The 19,652-nt window shown below is 56.4% G+C and overlaps 1 protein-coding gene across 5 annotated transcripts in view; it reads right to left on the bottom strand.

Moving 5' to 3' along the window:
- Nucleotides 1–4,134: 4,134 nt before the first annotated feature.
- The window catches only part of PDE2A (phosphodiesterase 2A), a 62,124-nt gene continuing 46,606 nt past the window's right edge, over nt 4,135–19,652 (bottom strand). For all 5 annotated transcript variants that reach the window (XM_059708549.1, XM_059708550.1, XM_059708548.1 and 2 more), the window contains 25 exons: nt 17,986–18,045; nt 17,222–17,375; nt 16,959–17,011; nt 16,692–16,766; nt 16,552–16,593; nt 15,982–16,050; nt 15,590–15,720; nt 13,319–13,430; nt 12,805–12,844; nt 12,601–12,664; nt 12,110–12,182; nt 11,780–11,957; nt 11,446–11,558; nt 10,736–10,813; nt 9,838–9,960; nt 9,300–9,370; nt 8,901–9,023; nt 8,498–8,585; nt 8,216–8,263; nt 7,086–7,160; nt 6,839–6,938; nt 6,501–6,613; nt 6,064–6,102; nt 5,834–5,940; nt 4,135–5,516 (listed from right to left, as the gene is read on the bottom strand). In XM_059708549.1, the coding sequence (XP_059564532.1) occupies nt 5,306–5,516; nt 5,834–5,940; nt 6,064–6,102; nt 6,501–6,613; nt 6,839–6,938; nt 7,086–7,160; nt 8,216–8,263; nt 8,498–8,585; nt 8,901–9,023; nt 9,300–9,370; nt 9,838–9,960; nt 10,736–10,813; nt 11,446–11,558; nt 11,780–11,957; nt 12,110–12,182; nt 12,601–12,664; nt 12,805–12,844; nt 13,319–13,430; nt 15,590–15,720; nt 15,982–16,050; nt 16,552–16,593; nt 16,692–16,766; nt 16,959–17,011; nt 17,222–17,375; nt 17,986–18,045 (2,340 nt within the window). In that variant the 3' untranslated portion in view covers nt 4,135–5,305. The remainder of the gene's footprint in view (nt 5,517–5,833; nt 5,941–6,063; nt 6,103–6,500; nt 6,614–6,838; nt 6,939–7,085; nt 7,161–8,215; nt 8,264–8,497; nt 8,586–8,900; nt 9,024–9,299; nt 9,371–9,837; nt 9,961–10,735; nt 10,814–11,445; nt 11,559–11,779; nt 11,958–12,109; nt 12,183–12,600; nt 12,665–12,804; nt 12,845–13,318; nt 13,431–15,589; nt 15,721–15,981; nt 16,051–16,551; nt 16,594–16,691; nt 16,767–16,958; nt 17,012–17,221; nt 17,376–17,985; nt 18,046–19,652) is intronic.

Genomic DNA, 19,652 nt, shown 5'->3' with positions numbered 1-19,652 from the left:
ACAAAAGTGCTTCCATTTTGGTTCACCACTGAAAGAGCAAATGCTCTGGTAGAGATAGAGATACAAGCGTGAAGGTTGCTCCCTGATGCCTCCCTAACACCTCATACAGATGCGCTTGAAGCCTAATGGTCAAAGCAAAGAGTAAGAATTCTGCCAGGGCAGAGAAACCCTGGCTGTTCACTGGCTATTCTTTAACCCGCTGCGTTAGAACTCAGCACTCAGAAGTCTACTTACTGTCCTGAAGGGAATCCCTTCAATGGTAAATCTAAAACCCTATTCTGATATGGTGAAGTTCTAAACAATGAAATACTAAATTGTTATCATTAAAACATAAGTGTTTACTGAGAGACAAAATAAACCACAGAGACAGATAAAAAGTCATCTTCCCTTCTTATCAGCCTCCAGACAGAGGGTGGAGAGTCTTGATTCCAGGTAGGGACCGCTAGTCAAGGGTAATCCTTGGTTATAGAACAGAAGCTAAGGAGAGAGACCACCACTGGTGATCCTTCTCCTCTCCCAAGGAGGGGTATGAGTTTGAACCTCAAGGATGAGAATCTAGTGATTGATTTAAAATATTACCCCCATCTCACCCTAGCTGGTTTGGCTCAGGGGATAGAGCCTTGGCCTGTGGACCAAAGGGTCCTGGGTTTGATTCCAGTCGGGACCCTGGTTGGGGTTTGTGAAGGAGACAACCAACCGATGTGTTTCTCTCACGTCGATATTTCTCGCTATCTTTCCCTCTGTCTAAAAATCAATGGAAAAATATCCTCGGATGAGAATTAAATATATATATTTCCCCCATCTCTGCATCACTATTTCTCTCTTGTTATCACAAGATTTCAGTAACATTTTGTAGAAATTTCTTAGCATGCTGTGGGGATATAGGAAGTATGCTTATCTACATTTAATAAAAATTGAATTAAGGAGAGGGAAAATCACCACAGATTCAAGACACAGTATGAATCACAAGCAGGATAAATACTAAGAAAACCATACCTAAACACATCGTGATAAAACTGCTGAAAACCAAAAACAGATAACATCTTAACAGCAGCCAGAGAAAGAGATGCATTACTTTCAAAGGAGCAATAACAAGGCTGACAGCAGACTTCTCATCAGAAACCACGGAAGTCAAAAGAGGACAGAACGTTATCTCCCAAGTACAAGGAGAAAATCCTTTCTAACCTAGAATTAAGTCGCTCCCAAAACATTCTAGAATAAAGGAGAAACAAAGATGTTTTCAAACTAATAAAAACCAGAAGAATTCATCAGCAGCAGACCGGCACTAAAGGAGATACTGCAAGGGTGTTTCCAGGTAGAAACAAAGGGTCCCAGATGGAAGCTTGAAGATACACATCAACAGAAACAGATACAGATATTCATACAATGTAATACTCGATATATATGAATATTCATGGGATCATTCTTTCTAATGGCAAAAATATTAATATTCAGATGTGTACCAATATTCATACATGGATTACTATACTAGTAATGCAATAAAAGTTAGTAAAATAGACTTACATTCCCACCCAAGATGGAGTAATAAAGACTAGATTTACTCGCCTGCCTGAAATAATAACAAAATGACAAAATCTATAAGATAAACGTTTTCAAGGCATTGGATAGCAGGCAATGATCCTTAGCTGGCTTCCCCTACCCACCTCTAGACCTCACCCACCCCACCCCCAGACTTAAGTCACCCATTTCAAGGAGACTGGGCCCTTGGAGACTGAGCAGCAAGGAAGGACAGTAAGACCTTGGGCACAGCCCTGGCACCCCAACCCCACCTCACCCCACCTTCCCACCTGCTTTCCAGGTCTATCAGCAATGGGCTCATCTGTCCCAGTCCTCCCCATCCAAACTTCAGCCCCGCCCCTCCTGCTGCCCCTTCACACTCAGCTCCCTCCTGCTGTATTTCCTGCTGCCTCATACGCACAGGACCAAGCCTTACAGTGCCCTCTCCTCGTTATTTCATGCCCAGAGGAGGGGCTCTGCCCAGGGATCCTTCTGCGGGGAGAGGCCACTCAGCAGGGAGACAAACCCTGGGACATGGGGTCTCACTCGGGGAGAACTGATGGACCCCAGTCCTGTTCAGAGAGCAGCCAAAGGGGCTGGAGATCCCTGAGAAACCTTTTCCATTTTCCCTGTGGAGTCTGTATAGGATGGATCCTGAGCACACTGTGTGGAGTCTGCATAAAGAGTGTATCTGCGTGTGAAAGAGAATGTGGGTATGTGTCCGGGTGAGAATGCCTCTGTGAGTATGAGAGGAGCTGAGCCCACAACACACCCTACACACCCTTCTCCACCTCTGGGGAGGCGAGGACAGGAGCTGGGCGCCACCTGGTGGCTAAGGGCTGCACTACAAGCCCCATCCTCTTCACCCCGGATCTCCCGGTCCGCCCCCTTCTAGACACGCACACGCGACCGAGCCCAGACCCTCCTCCGGCGCCTCCATCCACTTGCTCACCGTTCCTACGTCCCACGACAGTCCCGCAGGGCCTGCGACAGAGACCCTGTCCCGAGCCTCCTCCCTCTACCCGGGGGTAAGCCCTTGCTCGCAGGGGAGTCATGCAGGAAGGTGCACACTCCAACTTCCGACGGTTACTCAACCTCTCTGAACCTCAAGCTGTAACCTCTGAACCCCAAGCGGTTACAGAACGAGGCGATAGCAGCCACTCCACAGAATCACTGTGAGTTTTTATGTAAAATAAAACCATTAAATTGGGAAGGCAGGGCATGGGGCCAAGCCTTCTGTTCTCTCACCTGGTGAGGGCTGCCCACAGGCTCTTGCAGAAGCACCGCACTCCCATCCTCCTCCGGCCGTCTGTCCCGCCGTCCAGCCCGCAGTCCCTCGGGCCGAAGGTCGCGCCCACCCTCCAGCCCGCGGTCGCGCCCTACGTCCGTCGCGCCCAACGCCAGGCCCCGCCTCCCACCTTCCGCCCCGTTCCGTCCCATCCGTCCTCTCGGCCGCCAAGACAGCTGCCCCACCCACCCTCCCCAGGGAGCTCCCTCCTGCCAGAGGCTCCATCCCACACCTGGCTGCTGGTGACCAAGGCCACATGGACCCACCTTCTGGGGTACCTCCCAGTCCTACCTCTGCCCCCACCCCGTGCAATTGATCACCAAGTTCTGCCAATCCCACGTGTCTTGAATTCCTCTCCCTCTCGCCCAGCCCAGGGCACAGAGAACAGCCCTAGAATGATCCCTGCCCTGCCCAAGCTCTCCCGCACTGACAACCTTTCTCTGGCTCCCCACTGCCCACAAAATAAAGCCAAACTCCACAGCCTGCCATTCAAGGCCCTCTGTGATCTGGCCTTATATTTCCCTCCATCTCTCCATTCCCTGTGTGCCTGCCCTTCTCTGATCTTTGTATGAGCAATTTCTGCTACCAGGAGTGCCTGTCCCCTTTTACCCACGGGAAAACAACACCTGCCCATCTTCCGAACCTCACTGTGGTTCTTCTCAGGGTGATGATCCTGCCTGGAGCCCGTGGTCAGTGTCCCATCGGGTTGTCATGGCCTGAATCTGAGCTTGGATCTGTCTCCCCTACCAGGCTGCTAGACCCTCCAGATCAGGGACAAGGACCAAGTTAGCTCTAGGCCACAGCGCAGGGTCCTGCCTGCCTGCGTGTGGGAGGAAATATGTGAGTTGTGCACTTGATTTGATGGCAAGAAGCGGTATGTCACAGCATGGGCCTGAAATGGGATTAAATGGCCTCAAGGGAAGGTTGGGCTGAGGACAGACATCAAATGCAGGGGAGACGATTAAGGCCCAGGATGTGCACCCAGGTTATGCTTCCCCTTTGCCCAAAGGCCGTGGAAGAGGGACATGCAGACACATTCAGGGTTGCCGGTCCACACTGAAGCTGGTGTCAACCAGGCAACATTAGAATAGCTGTCCCCTGTCAGCCTTGGGCCAGGAACTGACTATCACCCCCACCTAGGGCCCACTGGTCAGACTGGGTTCTGTAAGAGCACAGAGTCAGACTGGGGGAGCCCAAAGCAGAGGCTGGGCAGGGAGGGGCCTGGCGCCCAAGCCCCCCAGGGAAGGCTAGAGCCCTGAGGCCACTCAGCCCAGAGGAGCAGGTTCCAAACCATAACAAGTTGTAGGGCAAGAGACGTAGGCAGGCTCTGTGGTAAAAAGAAATAGATTTATTCTCATGTACAAAGCGGTCAGCCCACGGGACCATATACAACAGTTGCACAGAGTCCTAAAAAAACACACCTCTCTAAAGGCAACTCCAAATAGGTAAGGCAGGTGGCCCCCCTCCCCCCACCCCACAACACATACAGAACAAAAGAGAAGGGAGAAGCTGCCGGGCTGACCCAAGAGGCCTGGCCCTGTGGGGTCTCCCAAGCCCTGGGGCATGGGTGGATATGGCCTTGAAGAGGAGAGACACCCTGCCAGGGCTGAAGCCGGGTCTCTCTCTGGCTGCAGGAATGGGGGAGAGACTCAGGCTCAGGGGGTACACTCAGGGACCACCCCTATCTGCCCTAGGATGTTAGGGGCATTCTAGGGCCTCTCCTAGGACTCCAAAGAGCTATGGGATTTTTATCTAAAAGGGTCTCAGAGAACTGATTGTCTCACCCTCCTGTTTCACCCAGAAGGGACTTGCCCAGGGTCACACAACCAGGAGGAAGCATTGCTGACTCGACAGGGGCCGGTCTCCCAGCCCAGGGATCCTTCCTGCCCATTGTTTCCATCCTGCATTCTTCCTGAGCCCTTTCTTCCCAGAGCACTGAGTGCCCCTCTGGCATCTTTCTCGTGGGATCTGCATCCATCTCCCCCAGAACCCCATCCTCACCCTAAGTATAGTGGCGGTCCTCAGAGGCACCTGTGGCTATTTCTAGTCCTCCAGCAGAGCTAATGACTGATTCTAAGACCCACCCTCTGCTCCACCAAGATGTCCCGCCTTCTTGCGTGAGGATCTGGAGAGGGAAAAGGGGTACAAATCTGGCATCCAAGACTGGGGCCCAGGAGAAACCGTTCAGGCTGCCTCGGGGAAGGAGTGGCTTGGGGAGGACTTGCCAAGGTGTGATCAGAGGTGCAGAGCAGGGCCCACTGCTCATGGGTCATCCCTATGCTCTCAGAGGACAAGTGACAAAGTCTTGGTGAGGCTGGAAGTCTTGCTTCCATTAAACAGACAGGAACACTGAGGCCCAGAAGGTCAATACGTGCCCAGGTCAAATGGGAAGTTCTGGTCTAGAACCCAGGACCCATGGCTCCGGTCCCAGGGCATCTGGCCAGGCCAGTGGAGGGTTTGTAGGAGGAGACCTGGGCGGGGAAGGGCCCTGGGAGTGGCTCACTCAGTGTCAAGGCTGCAACAACCATTGATGGGGCCCCCAGTGCCATCGAGCTCAGACACCTCGTACTCCTCATCCAGGAAGTCCAGCGAGTTGTTACTCGGGAGGCCTCGGATGGTGAATTTGTGTGACACCTTGGTCCAGTGCTCACGGTTAGAGGCCACGCGTTCATACAGCTCTGCTGCTTTGGGGAACAGGTCCTGCAGCAGCCTGGGGGTGCACAGAGGCAGGGTTAAAGGTCAGAAGTCAGATAGTGACAGGAAGAAAGATTAGGGCTATACCACAAGTAGAATTTCCATAAGAGTGTGAAGCATGACGGTCTCCTTCCATAGGGGATAAAGGATGAAGAGAAGGGCCCATTGCAGGGTAAAACAGGAGACTGCGGTGCCCAGAGGCAGCGGGGTGGGTCAGTGAAGCTGGGCCAAGCCCTGCTCAGTGCCTGTGTCTGCTGTGATGGCTGTAAACAGCCAGGCCCCACCCCATCCTCTCTGTGCAGGGTCCCCAGGAGTCCCCATGAGCTCCCTCACTTGTAGATGGGCATTGCGATGTGCTCCATGAAGCTGATCTGCAGCTCAGGGATGTAGGCCTTCTCACGGTCCATCATCTCCATTGGCCTGTTGCCCATGGCCTTCTCCTGCAGGCATCAAGTTATCAGGCCTGCCATTAGGCACCAGGATGGGGCTAACCCAGCCCCTCCCAGCCCCAGGGCAGGAACCCCACCCACAACCCGGGCACCCTGAGGTCATTCCCCACGTACCAAATCTCCCTGGGAGAAGAACTCTTTGTAGATCAGCTCCTGAAAGGCCAAAACTCTCATTACATCCTGTAGGTGGGATCTATCCACCCAAGCTCCTCTACAGCCCATTCTCAAGGAGGCAAACTGAGGTCTCCCTCAGCTCCACCTCAGGGCCTGCCCTTACCATCCCCAGCCAGTCAGGTGGATGGCCCCAGATGGGGAGGAATGGCTGGGTTCTGGCCCACCTTCCACCAGCCACTGACTTGCTGTGTGACCCTGGGCAAGTCCATGCCCCTCTCTGAATCCCTCCATCCGCCACCCCGAGGTGGTTTGGGTTTCCATTTCCCCCAAATAAGGCCAGGCTACACTCAGCACAGAAAGGGTGCTCAGGTGCAGGAGCCACTCAGAGCCAGGCAGGATTTGAAGCCTGCATCTTCCCAGGGAGGGGCAGCCCTTACTGCAATCTTCCTTGTGGTCTTCCAGCCCTTGGTCTGGTCAGAGAGGTCACAGGAGGTCATAAGGAGGCAGAGGAGGAGGCTGTGGTGCTGCTTATTGGTTCGATCATAGCCCACTGTTGGGAAGAGGATGGGTCAGCCTCCTGGTGCTCTCTCTCTGAGGACAAGGTCCTCAGGCCCCACCCCAAAGTGGTCCAAGGAATTTGGCATCCTGGATGGGAGCCAAGAGGCTGGGGCTGGGGCTGCCTGGTGGTTGATGCTGGAGGGGGTGATGCTCTCCAGGCGAATCCCCCTCTCGGGGTTCCTCCCCAACCCCAAGGGCCAGGGCTAAAGGCAGACACCTTCAGCCATCTTCTGGAGGTCCTTGAAGATGCGCAGGTGGTGGGCCAGGTCCGTGGCCAGGATGATGTCCCGCATCAGGTCCAGCATGCGCTGATAGTCCTGGGTGCCGGGAGGGAGATGTCATGGCCTCCTGCCAGACACCCCCACCCGTTCCTGGCCTTGAGGAGCCTCTACCCATAGTCCCCTTCTCCTGTTTTGAGCCAACTCCTGGCTCCCACCCCCTCGCCCCCAGCCGGGCCCCATCACCTTCCGGGAGAAGTGGTCGAAGATGTTGCAGCCATGGGTGTTGAGGATGGCGATGGCCTGAGCGAAGTGGTGCCTCTGGGGGGGAGAGGAGCGATGGGGCCTGGATGGAGCAGGGGGCTCCCTCACCACTGACCCCAAAAGAGGGAGTAGGCCCAGCCCAGCCCCGGCCCCAAGGTGAGCAGAGCAGGCAGAAACAGGGAGTCAGGTCCTAGCTCCCTTTCTGGGCACTGTTTCCACCCTCGGTGTGACCAGGGCAAGGCCCTGGCTGGCTCGGAGGCCCAGATTCCCCAGCTGGCACAGGAAGGGTCACAGCAAAGCAAGCTCTGAGGGCCTCTCAAACTGGAACCGTTCTGAAATGATCCCTTGGAGTCCTAGACGCCAATTCATGCCGCTAACATTTGTTTGCCGACAAGGAAAGGCAGTGCTGAGGCAAGGGCAAGGCCTCTGTCTCCAGACACTGAAGGGCTGTCAGTCGCAGGAGGAGGAGGCTCAACTAGGGTGTGGAGGGCAGAAGCAGGGCTGCTACAGGGCCTCCCAGGAGGGAGGGAGCCCCTCATCTCCGGGGGGGTGCAAGCAGGCACAGTCTCTGGAGAGTGTAGTGGGGGGCAGCGTGGGGCAAGGTAACCTTGGAAGTTGGGCTCCCATTCTGTGCCAAGCCCTGTGCCAAGTGCAGGGTACTCAGAGATGTCTCAGATCTTGTTTCTACCCCAAGGAGCCCCCATATGGGGGGGGGGGGCAAAACCAAATAATCCAAGAGAAAGCTGAGTGTGATGGGAATGGAGCCCCTCCCGGGCTTGGTGGGGAGGGTCTGTACTGGGTGTTCCCAGACATGCAAAGAGAATCATGCTAAGTACAAATCCTCTTTTTGAAAACCTGGGCTCCAGCAGAACCTGCAGTCTGACTTGCACACCCATGCACACCTGCACCCCTCCAAGCCCATCCAGGAAAAGGAGCCAGACATGCCCTGGGGGAAGCTGCAGCTCTCACCGCCTGCCTGAAAAGCAGGGGGTGGGAACAGGAGGAGCTGGGTCACAGTCTAACTTTGCACATCACCACCTTATGAGGAGGAGGAGGAGGAGAGGGAATGAGGGGAGGGGATGGGAGGTAGGGGCTGGGGGAAATGGTGGTACCTCCATGACAGAGCCCTCAGAGCTGTAGAGCGCAGCCAGCACAGATTTCTGGAAAAGCGGGAAAACTCCATCACTCTTCACATCCAGAGCCAAGTGCTTAGCCATATTAAGCGAAGCACTGCCCTCCTGCCCTCTCCCCTCCCCCATCCCAGAGCCCGGCACAAAGCCTAGGAGAGCCTCAGGCTCCCAGTCCCACCAGCTCCCGCCTCTCCTCGGGCTGGAAAAGTAAAATGCCCAGACACCCCAGAGAAGGTGCCCCCTGCGAGGAGGGCAGGGTCTCACCGAGGCCACCTGGAAGGAGTTGTTTGTGCCTCTGTGGTCCAGGTCGTGACACATGCAGGAAACAAACAAGGCAAAGATCTCGATGTCCCTGGTTGGGAGACAGAGAGGAGAGAGGTCCAGCCACAGCCTCCTCCCCAGACCCTCAGAGGAGGGACAGCTCGCTGAGATGTCCAGGAGCCACCAGGACAAGAGCTCAGGACACCTGGGCCCCCTTCCTGGAAAGAAGCGCTGGTGTAGAGTTTGGCAAGCCCAGCATTCCCTGGGATTGCGACTGTGAGCAAGTTCTGGCCAGGAAAATGGGCCCTCACTGGCCTGTTAAGAGGGTCCCCTCAGATGGTGCATGTCCCCGTCCCCAGGAAGGGAATCCCAGCGGCTAACGGATGGGGGAAGGGCAGCCACTCACTCGAGGTAGTTGGTGAGCTCCAGGTTCTTGTAGAGCAGGTAGCAGAAGTGAGAGACAGAGAAGGCGTGCATCCAGTTGTGGTAGGGTGGGTCCCGGTAGCCCTTCTTCACCATCAGACAGAACCTGGGGGAGGGGAGAGGGCAGCAGAGGGGCCTCAGGCTCTCCTCCGGGCAGCCCTTCAGGCTCTGCCCTTCGCCGTTCCTTTCCTTTCCTCATGGTCCCAGTGTTTAGGAACTGCCTCTCACTCATCGAGCCTGCCCACTCCACCAAGACTGAGTCTTCCCTAGTTGTTCCAGAGACCCCTTCCCAGCAGGCTGGGGGCAATGGAGGTGAGAGCTGAGGACAGAGAAGGCAGAGATGGGGCTGCCTGCACGCGGAGGGGAGGGCTGGGGCACACACCGGGCCAGTGTCGGGCAGTCAATTTTATAGTTGTTGATGAAATTCATGTCCTGTAGCATGCTGAGGATGGCCTGCAGAGGGCAGAAGGGAGGGGACAGAGGGATTGTCAGTTTCAAGACAGGGCTCCCGCGTTGGCCCTTCCTGAAGCCTCCACAATTGTGTTGGAGTCTTAGATGTTTAGATCTATACTAGAGAACCATAAAATAGCAGCACCAAGCATTCTCGGAGCCAAAAACGTTAAGAAATATGGTATCTAAGAACTCTTGGAACCAAGCTCTCCTAAAATCTTAGAAACACAGGGAGTGAGGTGCCAACCCTGAGGCCACAGGCGGGAGCAATCCCTGCCAATCATCCAGCCAGCCCCTGGCCTCTGGGCAGGCCCCGCGGCCCATGCTGGCACACCACGTGCCCATTCCATCTCTAAGGGAGACTCTGTAGGCTTCCTTGATGACTGTCTTGCCAGGAAGTTCCTGTGTACGTTTAACTTAAATCTCTGCCTGGACACCCTCCGCCTCATTGCGGGGAGGGGGAAGCTCACCATGGAAGTGTCATCCTCGGGAAGAGAGCGAGGGGTGTAGGTGAAATTGGCGAAGTTAGAGTCAATGGAGGCCACAGGCTGGATGCCGTCATGGAGCAGTTTGGTGTATTCATCATCAGAGACCTACAGGGGACCAGCGCGGGTATTAGACCCCTCCCCCAGAGTGTCCCCAGTTGAGCCATCCAGTCCATGGACTGGTACTGCACAGATCACCACCCTCCCCTCACAGCCCTGCGGGCCACCTACTGCCCCTCCTTGTCTGTGACCACCCTCACCTGTAACAACCTGTCCTCGGCAAAGACAAAGGACACCCTTTCGTGACACCCCCGAACCATGGCAGCCTTTCACAGACACTAACTTCAAGATTCCTTATTTGGGAGGGGGACCGTCTCTGGAAGGACCTCAATCCTTCCTCCTACAGCTTTGACTCTATCTGGGACCCTTTGGTCTAGACACAGGTGAGAGGAAATGTTTACATCAACAATGACCACCACATGCTGAGAACTAAAGCCTGAAAGAGTGTTGCTGACACAGGGTCTGGGAATGGAATGGAATATTATAATTAGGACTTCAGGACTTCTGAGCCTAGGGGAGCTGTGGCAAGGGCCCTGAGTGAGCCTCTCAGTAATTCCCAAGATGGGAATTATCCCTGGACATGGGAACACCTGGCCGGACCAGGCTCCTCCCCAGGGTGGGTGCTGCTGCCAGCCTCGGGGCTGAACTAGAACATGCCTGGAGCTGGAGTCCAGGCTTTGCACTGGGCCTGTCTTCTTCATGAGAGGGTGATCAGAAGCCCAGCCTGGTCCTGGGCCCAGGAGGATTGGGGGGTGGGGGGTGGGGGGGGGCAGGGGACCTTGAGACCCTGAGGAGGAGGACAGAAGCTCCATGCCAGCCTCACCTTCATGTGGTACATCATCATCTCATTGGCGAGGTGGCTGCGGTACTGGGCCTCATTCACCTTCTTGTAAAGGAGGGACTAGGGGGAGAAAGGGGAAGAATGCGGCTCAAGCAATGTGGCTGTGAAATCTCAGAATACCCAACACTGGACGGGGGGTCAGACAGAACCTCCAGGCCTGGCCCAGGTGTGAGCCTTGGCGCTCCAGCCCAGAGTATGAAGCCCCACCCAACCTTCATCTAGACCTCCCTGGCTTCGCCTCCTAGGATCTCTCAGCACTTGAGCTGGCACTTTGCATCCCCTCTGGAGCCTGCCCTAGTCTTCAGTGATGGGGCCTGAGGCCCACAGCAGAGACAGAAAACAAGGAGGGGGATCAGTGCCAGGGACCAGTGGGGTGGAGTCCCATGGAGAGCTGCCAGCTGTGGACAAGGAGACCCAATATTTCCCAAAAAGAAGTCGACCAGGGGCTTGGGTTGAGGTTGTTTCCTGAGGAGGGTGGGGGTGAGGCAGGTGAATAATGATAGCTGGGGTTTCCCATGGTCAGGGAGGCTAATGGGATAGGATGGGAAATCATACATTTTCAGATGGGAAACAGGTCAGAAGTGACCAGCGGTACAGAAGGTTGCATAGCAACCCAGCAGTGGGGCTCTGAGTCCCAATGTGGAGAGGAGGGCAGAGGGCCCTGCGCTGTCTCCACCCCTGACTCCACTCACGTGGGCGATGCTGATGCCGCAGTAGATGGAGAAGGCCGTGGCCAGGTCCTCATCGAACTTGCTGAACCAGGGTCCGTTGATCTTGTTCACCAGCTCGGCCACACCGATCACCTCTGGGGGCAGGAGAGGGGCTAGGACTGGCCAGTGGATGTGTCCGGCGGGGATCTGCCTTCCCTGCTGTCCTCAAGGGAACCCATGCCTGGGAAGCCTGCGCCTTGTGCTAGGGGCTCTAAGGCAGCGGGGAAAGGTTGCCAGCCCCTCCATTCGGCTCCTCCGCCCCATCCTGCTCAGTCCCCACCCCAGACGGGCCCCGCCCCTCGGTGGGAGCCCGCACCCTTGTTCTCGTTCTTGATGGGGAAGCAGAGGATGTTGCGCGTGCGGAACCCCGTGCTGTCGTCCACGCCGCGGTAGAAAAGCGGGTGTGCGTAGGCGTCCGGGATGTTCAGGATCTGGCCTGTCGTCGCCACGTGGCCCGCTATGCCCTGGTCCGCCGGGATGCGTATCTCATAGCTCTGCAGGGGCAGGCAGGGTTGAGAGGAAAAAGTTAGTGACTGTCCACAGAGCGGGCCATGAGGCCTTCTGCGGACACTCAACCCCCTTCTCTTCCCCAACCCCCCTACCCCCCCAGGACCACAGCAACACTCTCCATGGGGCCCTGCCTCACCTCATCTTCCACCACGCCCCCGTCGAACACCTTGGCCACCAGCTCATTTTGATCCAGCAGGAACACAGAGCAGCTGCAGGGAGACGGCCTTGGTCCACAGAGCCCTGACACCCCTCTCCAACCACCCCCGTTCCTCACAACTTGAGGCGAGCCCAGATTTCTAAGGCTAGAGGAGTGATCTGTGCTGACTCTCTTCAGGGCTGGCTGACTCCTGACATTAGCTCAACCCAATGAATTATTTTTTTTTTGAGCGCCTACTCTATGCCAATGCATTGTCGTTAGGAGCTGAGGACCCATGGCCAGCAAAGCAAGCCCACCTCTGCTGTCATTGGACGTTACAGTCTAGGGATGGTCACAGGCATGAAGTAAAGGATCATACAAAATGTGCTGGGGTCCCACAGGAAGGCAGTGGAGGGGGAAAGGGAGGGAAGGAGAGGGTGAGGAATGAAGCCTGGGGCCTCTCTCCCCCGCCCAGGGGTAAATTCACTCACATCTCAGCATTGCTGAGGTTTCTGGCCTCTGTGATGATCTCCTGGAGCAGGACAGAGACGTCATCTGAGAGAGGGAGAAGTGGGGGTGGGCAGTGGTGAGACTGGGCTGGAATGCCAAGGCCAAACCCTCCCACCTCGCCTCCCCCAAACTCCAGCCCCCACTCCCACCCCACAATCAGGCAGGGAGGAGGACAGTGCACTCACCCAGGTGAGTGAAGAGGTTCTTTGCCACTTGGAGAAGAGCCTGGAATGGAGAAAATAGAGATCATTGGGGCTCAGGTTACAGAAGGTATGCTTTCTGTATGTCACCTGTAACCTCTCCAACACCCCCGGGGCTTTCCATTCCTCTCCCAGGGCTCTCCACACATGCTGGAGACACAGAGTCTAATGATGTCATTTGGCTACGAAGTGGAGGAGAGGGAGGAACTGCCTCAGCAAAGTGTATAGAAATCTGCAGTCTGAGATATGCATTCACCTCAGCTTCCAGCCAACCAGCATTGCTGTAGTACCCGAGTTGAACACTAGAGGGGGATCGCATACAGCGCCTGCAGCCAGTGGCCACTGAGGAATCCGTGCCGGTCCTCCTTACAGGCCTCCAGAGCTCTAGGTAAACCCCCTGCCATGTCCAGATAGACCCGGGCCTTTCCCTTGTGGATAAGTCACTGGTGCTGGGAGCTGGGTGACTGTTCCTGAGAGAGGCGCAAGGCAGGCCACTCACCTGGCACTCACACTTGAGCTTCTGCTCCTTCTGGAATGCCAGGGTGCTCGTGAGCACCGTGCTGGTGTAGTGAAAGCAATGCTGGACCACGTGCTTGTCCTGATCCGTGAATCTGGGGAGGGAGGCGAGGTCATCAGAGAGGGAGCTGATGACAGACTTCTCCCCCACATTTCTCATTTCCATTCCTCCAGGAAGCCCACTCCGAGATCGCCCGCTAAGCATCACTCCCCTCGACTGGGGCTGCTCACGGCACAGGTGGCTTGGGGCAGCTTCTCCCGCAGACCAGAGGCCCCTGGGGAGGCTCTAATTCTCCTCAGAACGAAATGTGTTTTCCTCCTCAGGCTATTGCTTCTTGAAGCCCGGCCATGTCTCCCTGCTGACTTTAGATTTACCCAAACTGAGGCTGGGTCAGAGCTGGGTGTCCTCCTGCTCCTCCCTGGAGGCCCCTCCAGGCTCAGGATGGGGGTGGCATTGCCCTGTTTTGTCCAACTCTAGTTGCTGTCCTACTCTTCCAGGATTTTGGGTGCTTCTCCACTTCAGCCACACTAAAATCCTTATCATTCTGAGAAAAACCCCAGTTCCTTCACACCTTCATGCTTTTCCCTACACTATTCCCTCTGCCTAGAATCCCTATCCCACCATCCTCCCTCTAAGCCCTGAAAATAAACTTTTAGTTTTGAAGGCAGGGACCATAACTATATCACCCCATGTCCAAGGCAGAGGCTGGTACAGGGGAGATGTTTGGGAAGTGTTTGCTACAAAGTCTTAACTGTGCTCTACATCTGCCCTGGCCACCAGCCCCACCACACTCGCTGCTGAAGGAATTCTGGAACCCCTGTTCTCTGAGTTGCAGGCAGCGTCCCTGCAGTCAGGCTTTGAGCTGAACCCCATCTCGGCTCGTGCAATCATTTAGCAATCACTCCCTGAAATATGCGGAACCCAGAGGTGGCCCTGTCCCTGCCCTGGGCCTCGGGGCTGCACCAAGGCCCCATCTCATTTACCATCTGATACCACCCCTTCTCTAGGTGTAGGGCCATCTCAGAACCCAGTCCCACAACCAGCAGCCAGAGTCCACAGCCCCTGCTGGACTCCCTCTCACTCTGCACTCCTCTCCCTAAAGGCCTTTATCTGGTCAGCACACAGCTGGACACAGTAGGCGCTCAGCATGTGCTTATCAATGGCATAAATTCCCCACTATTAGGATGCCCACCTGTACCAAATGACACAGATCCTACATCCTCCTGCTGTCTCCCCCCGACCCCCCCCCCAGGTCCACCCAACTGCCTGGAGTTCCATGTTAGAAGTCCTGCTACACAGGCCTGTGGCTCCCAGGTCTCTGCCCACTCCTGCAGAACCCATCCCTGGGCTTCTGACACCTCTCCCCACTCTCCACTTCCTGCAGGAGCCCCAGCCTGTTTGCTTAAGCCCCAGGGGCCAAGCATCTTGTCAGCATCTCTCTGTATCCTGGAATCAGCACTCTGCTTGTATGCCTTAGCCCAAACTGTAGACCTGCTGGACCAAGTGTGGCAGCATTCATACCCTGAACCTACTCCCAGGACAGACATAGCTAATCAATCGTACGACTAAGAACCAGTCTCAACACAATACGCCAGGCAGCTACTGCCAATCAGCAAGTTGGTATAGGACATGAAATCTATTTATGGTACCACTCTTAGATCCCAAATCTGATCTCAGTTCCTGAGATATTCCTCCTAACTAAGCCTGTTTACCTGCCTCTGTGTCCTGCCCACCATTCCGTTTTGTGTGATTCTTATAGCTGCCCTGTCAGTGCCTATAAAGACCCTCAGGTTCGCCTGCCCCCCAAGCCTGTATTCCCTTTAGCCATTGTCCACTGTGCCAGTGATGCTCTGCGGGCTCCAGAGAGCCCACCATCCCAGAGCTCACTACCTCTCCATCAGGGAATTCCCAGCAGAAATGCCAACAGGGGATGGCAAATGGGGAAGGAGGCCAATACCCTAATAGTGAATACTCCCAACTGCAAGAAGTGGGCAAAAAAAGCGGGAGCTCACTTGGACCTCAACATGATTGTAAATAAGCTAAAATGGGTGACGGAGAGTCAACAATTACCTGTGCCTCAGCCGTAGCAGAAGCAAGAGCCTAGCACTCTCACAAACCTGAGGTCTCTTACACCAACAAACCATTCACTCCACACTGCTGGAATAGTACCCGCTTCCAGCTCTGTTACCCCAGTAGAACCCTGTCCAGGCTCTCAGTTCACCTCCTGATCCACCTCACCCCACCCTGACTCACAAGTCTCCTCCGAGCTTGTTGAAGGCACAGGCCAGGGCCACCACCTGGTCCGTGGCCCGACTGATGACAGGGACACAGAGCATGGTCTGCAGCTCACAGCCCAACATGCTTTGCAGCTGCCGCACATCCTCCTGCAAAGGTGAGGTGAGTCAGGGCAGGGGAGGAGGGAGAGAGTATGTTTCCTTCCCCCAGCCCAGCACCATCTGCAACAGGTGGCTCTCAGGGACTCCTGCAGGTGGGAAGTGCTATGGTGTGGGGTGGACTGGGAGGAAGTCCCTGGGCCTTGTCGCCAGCCTTCCTAGGCTGCCCTGTCCCAGCGACCCTGGCCATGGCGGCTGGACATGGTCCTCTCCCTTCGCCTCCTCCCCTGGTCCAGTCAGGCCATGGCTTACTGTGGTGAGATCTTGCAGCTGGATACACTCCTTGTCTTCCACCACCTGGCCCAGGCGTCCCATTGTCAACTGTGCAGGGAGGAGAGGCTGAATCAGGGCCCCCCCTGGGCTGAGGTCAGGCCATCTCAGACCCCAACCCTCCTCCCCAAAGTCTGGGAGATTCAAGGACCTTTTCAGTCAGTCCAAATGGGGAATGGAGTCAACAATGGGGGGGGGGGGATGTTCTGCTCCTGACCAGAACGCCCTATGGAAGACATAGGGTCTCCCCTGACTAGGAGAGAGAAAAAGCAGACTCCAAGATTCTCATTGATCGCGACAGATTCTAAGAGAACCAAAATCCAGGAACACCCCAACAGCGGCAAACTGGTCCCAAGTAAACTGTTCTGTAGATTGCATGAGATTTCTCCTGTGGATCCTGATCAAGAAAGGCTGTGAGCGCTCGTAACGTTTCTAAGTAGACCCCAAGATCCAGATAATTCCATCCGAATCCAGGAGATTCTGGCAGATCCCAGCCTCTCCGTGCAAATCCCAAGTGCGCCTCGTTTGCCTTAACTGCGCCTGCAGACTCACCGGGAAGCTGATCTCTTCCTCCAGCACTTTATCTCCGATGACCTGCGGGGCAGAGGGGCGGCGACCCATTAAAAGATCAGCGGGGTGTTTCTCCTCGGAGACCCGGTCCCTCTCCCGGCCCCCGTGGACCTGGCCCTCACCTTACAGGAGAGCTGGAGATTGTCCTCGGACACCAGCAGGAGGCAGCAGTGGGACGCCTGGGTCTCCTGCTGCAGCTGGAAGGCAAGCACCCAGCGAGGGGCTGACCGCGGGTCTGGGCCGCCCACTCCCCACCCTCTCGCCCTCTGAGGCTCCTCGGGTGGGTGGGAAAGAGGCGAGGGGCGGCACGTGGAAATCCCAACTGAGAGGGAGAAGAGCTCCAGACACGTCGGTCCCTGGGGGGGCAGGGGCGGGGCGTAGGGACTCACGTATTGGAGGACTTTGAGCTGCAGGGAAGAGGCGTCCAGATCGTAGAGTTCCCCTGCAAAGGCGGGGCGCGGGTCAGAGGTCAGAGGGTCCTTAGACACCCTCCCCCCACAGCCCCAACCTGGCGGTCCAGCCCGTAGATCTCCCCTCCGACAGCTACCCCGCCCGCCCCCGGCCTCGCCCCACCTCTAAGGCCCCGCCCCCGCAAGGCCCCGCCCCTCCAGGTGGGACCCCGCCCCAGGACCCGTCGCTGCTGGGTCCTCACCGCACAGTTGCAGGATCTTGCCGTCGTTGTGGGTGTACCCAACCCGGCCCTTCTGGTCTCCCGCCGTCCCCTCCGGGGGTTTCTGGACAGTTTCGGGGGGCACGCCGGGCCCGCGCTGCTGCAGGGCCTGCACCCTTCGCAGGGCCACCAGGGTCTGGGGCGGACCAAGCGGTCAGCTAGCCACTTGCCCCACCTTTTCCCGCGCTCGCCGCCTCGGGACTCTTCGCCTGGGCTCCAGCCATTTCCTATGCCTGCGGTGCCCATCGCCCCCACCACCGTCCCGAACCACTCATTCCTCCGCGCTCCACCCTCCCGTGGGCCTCTGGAGCGTCCTCCCTCCAGTCTCCACCCCCAGCCCCAGACTCTTCCCAGACAGGACAAGGGCGCTGTCTCTGTGTCTCTAGCACCCACAGGGAATTCTAAGTCCTTGTGAAAGTCGGCATGAAATCTCAGGAGAGAGCCTCCGTATCATTACGTAGATAGTCCCCCGTCAGTACTGACAAGATACTTGATTCGCCTTATCTCACCAGTACACCCTATAGGTCAGTGCTTTCCTTATCCCCATTTTCAGATGTGAAACTAACTGGTGCTCAGAGAAGTTAAGTGACTTGCTCAAGGTCACACAGCCCAAAGGTGGCGGACTGGAACCCAGGTCTGTCCAGCTCCCTGGCAAGATCATCTTACCCACTGTGATGAGGGTCTTCAGCAGCCCCACGCCTACCCCAGCCCTACCCCAGCCCTACCCCAGCCCTACCCCCACTCACATGCTTCTCCACGGCTTGAAGGCTGCACTCTTGACTGTCACTCAGCTGGCCACAGTGCACCTGGAGGATGTGGGAGAAGAACTAGCTGTGACAGTCCCTAGCCTCCTGCCTCTGTCAGAGGGCCCTCCCTCAGCACACACCTGTCCCCACCAGCACATAAACACTCCCGTCTGCGGGCTTCAGTGTGAAGCCTGTCCTTCTGGCCGAGCACAGGGCTCCAGGGCAGTGCCCTCCTCCGGCAAACCTCCTAGGGCTAATTCAAGTAAAAGTGGAACGTGCCCGATCCCTGCCTTTTCAGTCACTGCTCCCTCAATGGCACAATTCAGGTGGACAGTGAGGAAAGGGGGTGACCTGAACTCCCCTCCATCTCCCGCCTACAGAGCCCTTCAGGACCCAGTTATGGAATCAGTGCTCTTAGCCCAAGCCTCCCCTCTCCATCCTTTCTGAGTTGGGGTTTGAACTGCCCCTAAGTCTGGGTAAGAGAGGAAGTCTGACAGCTCTGATGCATCTGCTGTGCCTTAAGAACTTGGGAGGATGGGTGAATAAATGAATGAACGGAGTGATAAAGTGCTTTAATGGAAACGTGAGTCTCACCATCCAGTAAGGCAGGCTTCCACTTGCAGATGCACCGAGGCCCAAAAAGGTTAAGTGACATGCCCAAGGTCACACAGAAGAAAGGGGCAGGATTGAGACAGTACCGACCACTCCCCTCCACCTTCTCTGCCCGCACCTTCCATTCTCCAGACCCACTCTCATCACCACACACATTAGCCTGTCTCTCCCTAACTTCCCGTGTCAGTTACCAGAACTCCCCTCAGCCCACCTTTCATACCCCGTGGAGTCCCTTCCCACACCCTGGCAGAGTGCTTGACACAGAAAATGAGAGGGACGGGGGAGGGATGGCAGCCTGGGGACCCACTGCAGGCCCCGCTAGCAAAGATTTCCAACGGCGTCACCAGCTTCTGGTGGTGCCGACTCAGAGCTGCTCATCGCCTGCAAGGCACCCCATGGTGGCTGCACTGGGGTTCCCTCCTACATCCTCCCTTCTCACTCAGCAGCTGCCTGCCTGCCTGTGCTCTAGGTCCCCTGCCAGGAGCAGATGGAGAGGAGACCAGCAGGTTCCCAGGAAGCTCACATCTGGCTGGGGCAGGATGGAGTGGGGGATGTGATCAGGAGGTGCAGAACCTCATACCTGAGGAAGAAGAAGGCAGATGGGGTGGATAGGAACTTAAAGACTGTGGGAGCTCGGCAGGGGGGAGGGGGCAGCCGGGAGGCTTCCAGAGCTGGCACTGAGGCATGGGGAGGACAAGCAGAGCCTGAAGAGAGGGGACACTGCAGGCAGGAGCTGTCCTGGCAGTGCTGGGTAGAAGGTGGTACAGGAGATGAGGATCCGTGCAGGACTGGGGTCCCCTTGCCCCAGGGGGTGGGCCTGGAGTGCCAGGCTAAGGAATTGGACTTTAGCTTGAGGGCCATGGCCTATGGGGTGTAGGGTGAGTTGGAGGAAGCAGCACTGGAGGCAGGAAGCCCTGGACAGGGTCTGGTGGGATTGAAGGTTAAGCTCTGGCTGAGGCCCCATCTATGACTCCCATGGGACAGAGAGTTGGAAGAGGCTGGGGCCTGGTTCATTTGCACGTGATTCATATAAACATTTCGGCATTTCACTGTTA

This window comes from Myotis daubentonii, chromosome 9, assembly GCF_963259705.1.
Source record: "Myotis daubentonii chromosome 9, mMyoDau2.1, whole genome shotgun sequence".
Classification (NCBI taxonomy): Eukaryota; Metazoa; Chordata; class Mammalia; order Chiroptera; family Vespertilionidae; genus Myotis; species Myotis daubentonii.
This window is presented reverse-complemented; position numbering and strand designations above follow the sequence as displayed.